Source organism: Lithobates pipiens, unplaced genomic scaffold (genome assembly GCF_037356315.1).
Source record: "Lithobates pipiens isolate NorthernLeopardFrog02 unplaced genomic scaffold, aLitPip1_a1.2 Scaffold_18, whole genome shotgun sequence".
Classification (NCBI taxonomy): domain Eukaryota; kingdom Metazoa; phylum Chordata; class Amphibia; order Anura; family Ranidae; genus Lithobates; species Lithobates pipiens.
In genome coordinates, this window is record NW_027507758.1 from 400978705 (window position 1) to 400991318 (window position 12614).

At 43.0% G+C, this 12614-nt stretch overlaps 1 protein-coding gene across 8 annotated transcripts in view; it reads right to left on the reverse strand.

The window, feature by feature from the left end:
- The window catches only part of ATP11B (ATPase phospholipid transporting 11B (putative)), a 219162-nt gene that overhangs the window by 73472 nt on the left and 133076 nt on the right, over positions 1-12614 (reverse strand). For all 8 annotated transcript variants that reach the window (XM_077487902.1, XM_077487898.1, XM_077487901.1 and 5 more), the window contains exons 19-21: positions 7792-7995; positions 1006-1159; positions 812-914 (exon numbers count right to left, since the gene is read on the reverse strand). In XM_077487902.1, the coding sequence (XP_077344028.1) occupies positions 812-914; positions 1006-1159; positions 7792-7995 (461 nt within the window). The remainder of the gene's footprint in view (positions 1-811; positions 915-1005; positions 1160-7791; positions 7996-12614) is intronic.

Genomic DNA, 12614 nt, shown 5'->3' on the forward strand with positions numbered 1-12614 from the left:
TTTAGTACCAATATGGGTTGAGCTTTACAAGTCCTTTGTGCAGACAATTTTTTCAAGACTGGAATAGTAATATTGGGCCATGCATGAAAAATTAGCACATAAATACAGCGGGTAAAACAAGTATAACAGGTCACCATTTTTCTAGGTAAATCCATTTCTAAATGTGCTATTGACATAACATTTGCATATGACAGCTTCAAGAAGCCTACTGTATGGAGAAACTAGTCGTATGCATTGCTCAGGTGTGATTTTGGCCCATTCTCCCACACAGTCTTCAAATCTTAAAGGTTCCATGGGCCTCTTCTATGAACTCTAATCTTTCCATAGATTTTTATTGGATTCGAGTGAGGCGATTGGCTGGACCATTCTAGCAGCTTTATTTTCTTTTAAAACCAATTGAGAGTTTCCTTGGCCTTGTGTTTGGGATCATTGTCTTGCTGAAATATCCATCCCTCATTTCATCTTCATCATCCTCGTAGATGGCAGATTTTTTTTTTTTTTATCCAGATGTCATGATACATTTTCCATTCATCCTCTTCAAAGAAATTAAGTTTGCCAGTACCGTATTGCTGAAAAACAGCCCCACACCTTGATGTTCCCACCTGTTTTTGGGGTGATATGCAGTGCCATTTGACCTCCAAACATGCTGTGTAATATGGCACCCAGGGAGTTCTGACCAGAACATATTCTCACAGAAAAATGGTGACATGTACAATACTTATTTTACCGGCAGTAAAAAAAAAAAAAAAAAAAACACAAATGTTAGTGAAGACTAACTGCTCCTGTAGCACTACGAAGCTCATTATCTTACCTATGCCTACATGGGCTTCTTGGATCATGCTGACATCATTCGCTCCATCACCAATGGCCAGGGTGATGGGTTTTTCTGGAGAGATTTTTAATAATCTGACCACCTGCAATTAATTAGCATAAGATAGTATTAGATACAAGAATCTCTTCAGAGTTATACTGATTTGACATTTTCCGAATTTTCTATCTTTGTACCTTTGCTTTTTGTAATGGTGCCATTCGACAGCATAGAACTGCAGTGCAGCTTCTACAGACGTCCATGAACAACTTTTCATGTTCCCTGAGTGCAAGTGAGAGGCTGGCACCATCCACAACCAGCCCATGCTGGATCACATGGTCATCTTTTAACCTAAGTTAAGCAAAAAGCTTGAAGTAAGACCAAAAATCACAGATCACTTTGTTATTCCTTAAAAATAATGTTGATACCAGTAATTTTTATGTGTGAAGTTTGTTTTAGACCCTTTTCATACTGGGACGCTTTCCCTGTGTTTTAGCACACAAAATAGCACCTGTAAAGTGCCCAAAAAGCTCCTCTCATGCCTCCCCAGTGTGAAAGCCCTTTCACACTGGGGCTGTGCACTTGCAGGACGAGAAGGACCACAACTGATACTCAGTCGAGAAAGCTTGAACAGATACTTGTATATGCGGATGGCCAACGCGTTTCGCAGACCACTTATCGGCTTCTTCGGGGCAGCTCAACATGCATCTATATCATTGTCCAAGTTACAAAAAGATATAGCATTAGTATCAATGTCAAATAGATTTATTTACAATATCGGCAAAACTTTTTTGTACTGACAATAAATGACCGCAGCATCAGAGAGCAGAGGCGAGTCACCATCCAGTGATTGAGTGGTGATGTCAGAATCCCCAGCTTGGTTTGATGGACGTCGAACTGTATAAAAGGCACGATGGTTTGGGCCAATAGTAATCTAAAAATACCAAACATATGTGTTCAGATGCACAGCACTTTACATCACCACTTATGTAAGGAATGAATATAACGGTCGTATTGGCAATATGTTAGCATGATGGCATATATCGATATATATGAAGCATGCATCCCTATGGCTTAAGCCCCAGATAGATTAACGTGCTTAGCACATGGAGTCATATCATAAAACATGGAGGGACAAGAGCAGTCATCATATAGCTTAACCATTCAATATCCCCATATATTTAAAATTTAACATACAGGGATATAGAATAGGTCATGGAAAGACTGAAGCTAATATTAGATGTCCAGCCACTAAATGTGAAGCTGCCGGTTGCAAACATAAATGGCCAAATTCCTATATATTCAGATATCAATATAAAGAAAAAGAATAAAAATAAAGTAACCAAAACAAAGAATGTGGCTTGCTATCTGAGTATCTCCACCGGGGGTGGGGGGGAGCATATAGATTGTAGATAAGCAGGGTGAAATTGCATCTCGATCTCAGACTGATCCCAAACCATCTCTGTAATGTGCATCCTGGCAGATGAGTCAATCATTTGCTACATTTATACGGTTCCACCGGGGGGGGGGGGGGGGGGGGGAATAAGCAGGGTGCAATTGCATCTCGATCTCAGACTGATCCCTAACCATCTCTGTAATGTGCATCCTGGCAGATGAGTCAATCATTTGCTACATTTATACTGTTCCACCGGAAGTGAATGAACCGGAAATGGCTCACTGACATCACATCCAGCGCCCCTTAAGATGTGTATGCCCAGAGACCCTGAACCAAGATATAGGGCCAAAAGGCGCAAGCGCTGCCCATCTGCCAACATGTAAAAAGCAGATGCGTACCGAGGAGAAGAGAGCCACCTCGTCCGCCAGGGGACCTCGAACGTCACATCAAATAACCAAAGATAGACCTCTCTCGTAATGAAAACATAATGAAAAATAGAGAATAAAAAATAAATAAAAAAGCAGAATAAAATACAACAATGGTGAGTTGAGAAGGTCACATAAAAGGAGTGTATATATATATATATATATATATATATATATATATATATATATATATATAGATGGCCGTATTTTCAGGTCGTAGATTTTTAAAGAGATAGTGACAGGTCCAAATACTTCCTAGATGGTAAATTATTTATAGCAAAGGTTTAAAGGATAATGCTGTGCTCATTCCTGTCGGGTTAGTTTTTCGATTATAGATCCACTTGGTTTCTTGTTGGAGGATCTTTTTGTCAAAATCACCTCCTCTTTCTTGTTGGGGAATTACTTCAAGGGCAAAGAATGAAACGAATGAAAGATCATAGCTATGGTTAAGGGCGATGTGCTTACATATGTGTTAAGTGATCCTGTATTCGTCTCGCAAATGTATGTTTAATTTGTATGTTTAATTTTGCCAATATAAAATGCACCAATGTGCATGTAGCTAAAATATACCACACCAATGGTGCAGCGATCAGCATATGTCCTGGATTTAAGGTGGCCACCCTTTACCCTCCCTGAACCAAGGGCACTGATCACAGTTTCCACATCTATATGTGCCATTACCACCCACTGCTCCTTCCACTATTTCTAGTAGTGAATAGTGGCTGCGTACTAGACTCCTTTATAGAGCGAGATCTCCTATAGACTATCTGTGCACGATCTGATACATATTTAGAGATCACAGGATCTTCTGCAAGGAAGTGCCAGTTATGGGCTACCAATGAACGGAACTGGTCCTGATGGGCGCTAAAGGTGGTGATTACTTTTCTAGTAGATTACTTTGGGCCCTTGGTTTGAAAATAAGTTTGCTCATGGTTAGACCTGACCCTCTGATATGCCTTTTTAAAGGATTTTTTACTGTATCCCCTATCATCTAAAGAGTGCTTTTGCTTCAATTTCAAAATCTTCCTCCCTGGCGCAGTTTCAACGTAGTCTGAGGTACTGACTAAATGGAATACTGTGTACCAGGGAGCGGGGATGGGCACTGGAGTAGTGTAGGATGGCATTACCAGCAGTTTCTTTACAGTATAGGGTGCTGTGAATAGATCCGTCAGGACTGAGGAAGAGTCGTAGATCTAAGAAAGGGATACTATATGTGTCTGATTGCATAGTGAATTTTAAGTAGAACTGGTTGAGATATGACTGTCATGAATTTGATAGTTCATTGGCCGTGTGTCCGTCCTGATGACAAGCATGTCGTCGATGTACCGCCGCCACAATAAAATATGACACAGGTACATTGACGCACCATCATCCAAAAACAGGGTTCTCTCCCTCCGCTATACACACTTATCTCTAAGCACGTGGTCCTTAACCATAGCTATGATCCTTCATTCGTCTCATTCTTTGACACTGAAGTAATTCCCCAACAAGAAAGGGAGGTGATTGTGACAAAAAGATCCTCCAACAAGAAACCAAGTGGATCTATAATCAAAACGCAACTAGCCTGCCAGGAATGAACACAGCATTATCCTTTAAACCTTTCCTATAATTTACCATCTAGGAAATATTTGGACCTGCCACTATCTCTTTAAAAATCTGTGACCTGAAAATATGGCCACCTCTAATATCTAGAATAACTCCTTTTACGTTACCTTCTCAACTCACCATTGTTATATTTTATTCTGCTTATTTTTTTTTTTTTATTCTTACCGTATATACTCGAGTATAGGCCGACCCGAGTATAAGCCGAGGCCCCCAATTTACCCCCAAAAAACTGGAAAACTTATTGACTCGTGTATAAGCCGAGGGTGAGACATGGCTGTCCATCCCTGTGTGTCCGTCCATCCCTGTGTGTGTGTCCGTCCATCCATCCCTGTGTGTGTGTCCATCCATCCATCCATCCCTGTGTGTGTATCCATCCATCCATCCATCCCTGTGTGTGTGTGTGTGTGTGTGTGTGTGTGTGTGTGTGTGTGTGTGTGTGTATCCATCCATCCATCCATCCCTGTGTGTGTGTGTGTATCCATCCATCCGTGTGTGTGTGTGTGTGTGTGTGTGTGTGTGTGTGTGTGTGTGTGTGTGTGTGTGTGTGTGTGTGTGTGTGTGTGTGTGTGTGTGTGTGTGTGTGTCCGTGCAGCCTTGTGTGTGTGTCCAGCCTACCTGTGTCCCAAGCCTCCGTCCCGAGCCGCCGTCGTCCCGAGCCTCCTCCGTCCCGTGCCGTGCCTCCTCCGTCCCGTGCCGTGCCTCCCCCGTGCCGTGCCTCCTCCGTCCCGTGTCTCCTCCGTCCCGTGCCGTGCCGTGCCTCCTCCGTCCCGTGCCGATGGATCGCCGCTCTTCTCGGCGGCCATTCTACAATTCAAAATTCCGCCTCCGCCTGTGATAGGCGGAACACTCAATTTCCCAGCAGCCTGTGTTCCGCCTATCACAGACATCCTCTCATACTCGTCCGTAGTATGAGAATGAGCGGATGTCCGTGATAGGCGGAACACTGACTGCTGGGAAATTCAGTGTTCCGCCTATCACAGGCGGAGGCGGAGAAGGAGGCGCGGCTTTTGAAAATTAATGTCCGCCGTCTGTCTGCTCGATACGCTGATCGAGCAGTCAGACAGCGGCGACTCGAGTATAAGCCGAGGGGGCACTTTCAGCCTCAAAAAAGAGGCTGAAAATCTCGGCTTATACTCGAGTATATACGGTATATTTATTCTCTATTTTTCATTATGTTGTTTTCGTTACGAGAGATCTCTATCTTAGCATTACTGTGTGGTTGATTATTTGCATTATTGAGAGCGGGTCGATTCCCTATCTGTGACGGTTATTTTATGTGGCGTTCGGGTGTCCCTGGTGGGCAAGGGTGCTCTATTCTCCTCGGTACTCATCTGCTTTTTACATTCTGGCAAATGGACGGTGCTGGCACCTTTGGCCCTATATCCACTGTTTACACTGTGGCTGGGGGTCTCTGGTGCATGCATCTTAAGGGGCACCTGTACCAGATGTGAGGTCAGTGAGCCGTTTCCGGTTCATCCACTTCCGGCGGGACCATATATATAAAAAGGTAGCAAATGATTGGCTCAGCTGCCAGGCAGCACATTACGGAGACGGTGAGGGATCAGTCCGAGATTGAGGTGCAATTGCACCTTGCTAATCTATATGTGCGTCCCACCCTACACCCGGCGGAGATACCCAGGTAGCGAGCCACATTCTTTGTTTTGGTTACTTTTTTATTTTTCTTAATATTGATATCTGAACATATAGGAATTTGGCCATTTATGTTTGCAACCGGCAGCTTCACATTTAGTGGCTGGACATCTAATATTAGCTTCAGTCTTCACCATGACTTACGCTATAGCCCTGTATGTTAAACTTTAAATATATGGGGATACTGAATGGTTAGCTATATGATGACCGCTCTTGCCCCTCCATGTTTTACATGACTCCATGTGCTAAGCATGTTAATCTATCTGGAGCTTAAGCCATAGGGATGCATGCTTCATATATATCGATATATGCCATCATGCTAACATAATTCCAATACTACCGTTATATTCGCTCCTTACATATGTGGTGATGTAAAGTGCTGTGCATCTGAACACATATGTTTGGTATTATTAGATCACTATTGGCCCAAACCATTGTGCCTTTTATACGGTCCAACGTCCATCAGACCAAGCTGGTGATTCTGACATTGCTACTCAATCATTGGATGGTGGTTCGCTTCTGCGCGCTCTGATGCTGCGGTCGTTTTATTGTCAGTACCAAAAAGTTTTGGTGAGCACCCATATTAACACTACCGAACGCTCCCATCCTCTCAATAGATTATATAATTTATACATTTTTTATTTTTCTTCTTTTGATTTATGATTAGGGATGGTATCTTGAGGGTCTACTTTCTTGAGTGTGTTTTATGTATCTTTACTTCCCCTTCAGGAAGTGAGAAGAAATCTTAGCTGTCAACGGCACATTAGTTCCCACTAGAAGATTTTCACTCCTGTCCTGCAAACGAACATTTTGGATTTATCTTTTTCCTTTCCTGCATGCTTATCAAGACAAATCGAGAAGATAAAACGCCACAGTAGTGGAGTTGACAAAAAAAAAAAAAAATCGACAGGGGTTTTTACTCTTCCAAACGCCTTCAACACAAAGTTTTTACTTTATTATTTAGATTGTGGGCTTTATCTACTCCCTTGCTCTGAAAAAGGCCACATTTTTTTTTTATGGAGAACAAACGATACAGATCTAAAAGAGCCCTTTAACCCCTTGCCGACAGGCTCACGCCAACATACATCAGCAGAAGGGCACATACAGGCATTGGCCTGGCCAGACCTTGTTGTTATCATGTACAGGCATATTAACATACCTGTACGTTGCCCTTTAAGGCGCGTCATTGTGGGCACACGCGCCGCGAGCTCCATGAGTGCTATCACGGGTCCCGCGGACTCTATGTCCATGGGGATACCCGCGATTGTCTCACGGAGAGGAAGAACGGGGAAATGCTGATGTAAACAAGCATTTCCCCATTCTTCCTAGTGACAGGACACCGCAGCTCGTTGTGATCGGTGTTGACACACGTAGTCAATTCGGCAGCCCCCCGTTTGAATCATTCCCTAGGACAAACTTAACCCCTGCAGCACCCCCTACTGGTTAACCCCTTCACTGCCAGTCCCATTTACACAGTAATTCATGCATTTTTAATCGCACTGATTGCTGTTTAAATGTGAATGGTCCCAAAATAGCGCCAAAAGTGTCCGATCTGTCCGTCAATGTCGCAGTCATTATAAAAATCGCAGATTACCGCCATTACTAGTATAAAAAAATTAATAAAAATGCCATAACACTATCCCGCTTACTGCGATTCCTTTAACCAAAAATATGTAGACGAATACGTATCGGCCTAAACTGAGTGGGAAAAAGGACATTAATTTTGTTTGGGAGCTGCTCAGCGCAATTGTCAGTTAAAGCAACGCAGTGTCGAATCGCAAAAAACGCTCTGGTCTTTGGCCGGCCAAGTGGTCCGGGACTGAAGTGGTTAACTTTATTGGATAAAAACTACAGCTCCATTAGCCTCAATCTTGCTCACAATCATAGCACACTATTTGTTAACTTACCGCCTGGCAAGCTGTCGTAGCTGCTCCGCACACTCGCGGTCTGACTTTTGCTGTACAAGTTCAAGAATATTCATTGTTCTATGAAAATGTCCACAAGATAAGCTTACACTAACAGCTGTCTCATGTTTGTCTCCTGTTAGCACCCACACTTTTATCCCTGCAAGCCGGAGAGCTTCAATAGTTTCCTGGACTTTGTCCTGGAGCCTGAAAAAACAATGGAGAAAGCCAATAATTATTTTTTTTTTTTTTTAAGATGCTTGCATACGAATTATAAAAACAACAAAAAAATAATATCTGCACTGCCAGCCTTTAAAAGAAATGTATAGTTTTTTTTGGACAGACATAAAAATGTATTCCCTAAATGTAACTACTGGTACATTTATATCATGCAATCCAATGCAGGCAATCGCATTGTTTGCAATCTGCATTTGGGCAGTAGTTAACATCGAAATCCACTGCAGATTGCAATTGCGGTCTATTTTGTTGCATGGATGGCAAGATTCTCACACTGTGTTCTAGTTTGAATCTAGCCCATTTCTTGACGTAGTTTGTAATTACAAATATAACAAGAGAAGCCATGTTTGCTTATTCGAGCTTGTTTAGGCGAACAATCTGGGATGGCTGCTGGTAAAAAATGCATACAAACCACTTATGCGAGCAGTTGCATGCAATTGGAGACCCTGAACAACCCTGGATGCAGACATTTTGCATCCAGGGGTGACATTTCTGGCCACACACAAGCTGGCCACAGTTTCTATGCTCCCATAGGCACCTCTGAAAGCAACAGCCCATCCATTCCAAATCATCTGTCCCAATGAGCCCTGATTTGGACCCTGGTTCCTACACAATGGTTGTGCTTTTCTACTCATAGTGCAAGTATATGAGTTGGCCAAGTGACTGAAAACAACGCACTCCATATGTGGTCGTTTTTTTTTTTCCCCCCCTCTGTGCAGGCAAGATCAATGAAAAAAGTGGCAAATCTATAAATTCCACAACATTCATATGCAAGAGCGAGTAATTTGAAACGTCACATAAAAAGATGATGAAGCAATAGCATTTCAAAATATACGCACAACATACACAAATTGTACCTGTTAATCATGAAATGCATCCAAACAGCAATCCATGCTAGTTAAAAAACAAAATTGTCTACAGGCTCACAAAATCTACTGTAAATGGTGCAGAATAAAAGGGGGGGCGGGCTAGGAAGAGTAGAGGATGAACATTTTACCCACCCCAATTTTCTCATAGCAAAGCCAGAGCTTGGAACACATTTCCATTTCTAACCCTATTTACAATTGATTAGTAAATAGATCAGTATTTTTTAATACTGTAAAAACGTTTCTTTTTCTCAAAGGTATGCGCGTATACGCATGTCCTCAGAAGCAGATTTTCGATTACAAATCGGAATGCAGTGAATGTTTATGCATCCGTGTCAATGTCTCTGAAAACAATGCAGCTGCATTCAGATCCGTAAATAAAAAATGTTTCCAATTGTGTTTTTTATTTTTTTTACAGCTGTCTGAATGAGGCCTAAATGCCAGACAACACATCTACTTGTGGTTTTGTACAATAGACTACAAAGAGGCTGCTATGTTTCTTACCACAGTTATACTCCCTTAGGACCACTTATCAAGTTATTAGTGTAAAAACAAGAAGCAAGCTAAAGGCAGCGTTATCCCTGTTTATTGTTGAAATAGAGCAGAGTACTGGAGGTCCTGCGGTTTGACCTATATAGTGATATATAGCATGAGCTGTGGCATTACCAATACTTTTCTACTGACAAACCACCATGTTTTAACCTATAGAGTGGGTATACAAAAGAATCACCCCCCTTAAAGTGGTTATAAACTCTCATAGATTAATTGTACCTATGGGTAAACCTACAATAAGGCTTACCTATAGCTACTGTAAATATCTCCTACTGTATAGGCACCCATGCCGTTCCATCAGAGCCCTGTGGCGTGACCGACTGCTCCTGCACATGACATGTGGCTTAGGCCATTTACACAGCCGGAGTCCGTGGACCCGGAAGGAAGATGGGTGAAGATGACAGCGGCCTTCAGCAGTGAGAACGCTTCGGAGAAGGGTTTCCTTTGCAGGTAAGTTTCACATAATGTGCTAGTATGCAATGCATGCTAGCACATTATGCCTTTACTTTGCAGGTCAGAAGAAAAAAAAAGAAAAAAAATTCCTGCGGTTTACACACTCTTTAACCACTTAAGGACCGCTGCATGGCAATGTACGTCGGCACAATGGTCTTTCCTTTAAGAAAGGGTTCAAAAGTTGGGCGGAACTCCGCTTTAAGCCTCATTCACCCGGGCAATGACATAAATGTGATTATATGCTTAACCACTTAAGGACCGCCACATGGCAATGTACGTCGGCAGAATGGCACCGACAGGCACAAGCACGTACATGTACGTGCTCGCCTTCCAGCGGGTGGGGGGTCCGATCAGACCCCCTCCCGCTGGATGCGGCGGTCCGTTTCGCTTCAGGGGCGATCCGGGATGAGGGGGTGGCCGTTGGTTTCTGGCCATCCCTTCTCGATCGCTCCTGGCGAATGAGAAGCTTCCCCCCGCTGTGTATTGTAAACACAGGCAGGGAGGAAGTGATGTCATTCTCCTCGGGGCGGTCTTTATGACCGGACTGCGAGGAGAACACAGAAAGTAAGTGCACCAAACACTACACTAAAATGTAGGTACACAAAGGCACACAAACCCCCCCCCCCCCCCCAGTCACAGTGTCACTGATTGCAGTGATCATTTATTTACTATTCACTGCATTTAGTGTCAGTTGTGACAGTAAAAACTGTCAGGGCAGTTAGTGTTAGGTCCAGGGTAGCCCCCTACCCCCTAGAGTTAACCCTTTCACCCCCTTTTGCCAGTGTCACTAAGCAATCGTTTTTCTGATCGCTGCATTAGTGTCACTAGTCCCGCTAGGTAGCTAGTTATTTTTTAGGTTCACCGCCAGGTTTTTATAGCGCTAGGTACCCCGATATACTACCCAATAACGGTTTTAACCGCCTGATTGCCTCTAGTTAACCCTTTCACCCCTTTTTGCCAGTGTCACTAAGCAATAGTTTTTCTGATTGCTGCATTAGTGTCACTGGTGCCGCAAGGTAGCTAGTTATTTTAGGTTCACGGCCAGGTTATTATAGGGCTAGGTACCCCCATATACTACCCAATAATGGTTTTAACCCCCTGATTGCCCCTAGTTAACCCTTTCACCAGCGATCACCGTATAAGTGCCACTGGTGACGCTGGTTAGCCAGTTAGTTATTTAGGTTCCCCGTCAGGTTTTTAGATAGCGCCAGGGACCCCCATATACTACCTAATAAAGATTTTAACCCCTGATTGCCCCTAGTTAACCCTTTCACCAGTGATCACCGTATAAGTGTTACGGGTGACTCTGGTTAGTTTGCTTTTTATAGCATCAGGGCATCCACCATTTATTACCCAATAAAGGTTTAACCCCCTGATCACCCGGCGGGTGATATCAATTAGGTTTTAGGGTCAGGATCTGCGTCTCCCCAGGCAGCGCTAGGTTAGTGCCGGTACCGCTAACACCCACACGCAAAGCATAAACCTCCCGTAGTGGTATAGAATCTGAACAGATCAATATCTGATCAGACCTATACTAGCGTCCCCAGCAGTTTAGGGTTCCAAAAAAACGCATCGTTAGCGGGATCAGCCCAGATACCTGCTGGCACCTGCATTTTGCCCCTCCGCCCAGCCTACCCAAGTGTAGTATCAATCGATCACTGTCACAAAACGGTAAACACACAACTGCAGCGTTCGCAGAGTCAGGCCTGATCCCTGCGATCGCTAACAGTTTTTTCTTGTAGCGTTTTATATTTAAATCCTGAAGGCAGTGCTTGGTTTTCGGGGTCCCGTACGTGGCTAGGCTCCCAAAAAGTCCCCCACATGTGGTATCCCCGTACTCAGGAGAAGCAGCAAAATATATTTTGGGGTGCAATTTCACATATAACTATGGCATGTGTGAGCAATATATCATTTAGTGACAACTTTTTGTAAACTTTTTTTTTTGTGTCATTATTCAATCACTTGGGATAAAAAAAAAAAAAAAAAATTCAATGGGCTCAACATGCCCCTCAGCAATTTCCTTGGGGTGTCTACTTTCCAAAATGGGGTCATTGGGGGGGGGGGGGTTGTACTGCCCTGCCATTTTAGCACCTCAAGAAATTAGATAGGCAGTCATAAATTAAAAGCTGTGTAAATTTCAGAAAATGTACTCTAGTTTGTAGACGCTATAACTTTTGCGCAAACCAATAAATATACGCTGATTGACATTTTTTTACTAAAGACATGTGGCTGAATAAATTTTGCCCTAAATGTATGACTAAAATTGAGTTTATTCGATTTTTCTTATAACAAAAAGTAGAAAATATCTTTTTTTTCTCAAAATTTTTGGTCTTTTTCCATTTATATCGCAAAAAATGAAATTCGCAGAGACAATCAAATACCATCAAAAGAAAGCTCTATTTGTGGGAAGAAAAGGACGCACATTTCATTTGGGTACAACATTGCATGACCACGCAATTACCAGTTAAAGCAGTGCAGTGCGAAATTGTAAAAAGAACACTTGATGACTAGCTGCAGTACATATACTGTGGCAGGTCGGCTCTATTGCGCAAAATGACGTACCTGTACGTAATTACATGCAATAGATACTGTAGGTGCACATGAGCGGGTCTAGTGGACTCGATGTCCCCGCCACCTGCGATCGCTCCACAAAGAGGCAGAATGGAAATTTGCCTATGTAAACAAGGTGGATTTCCTGTTCTGTTAGGGGACAACATG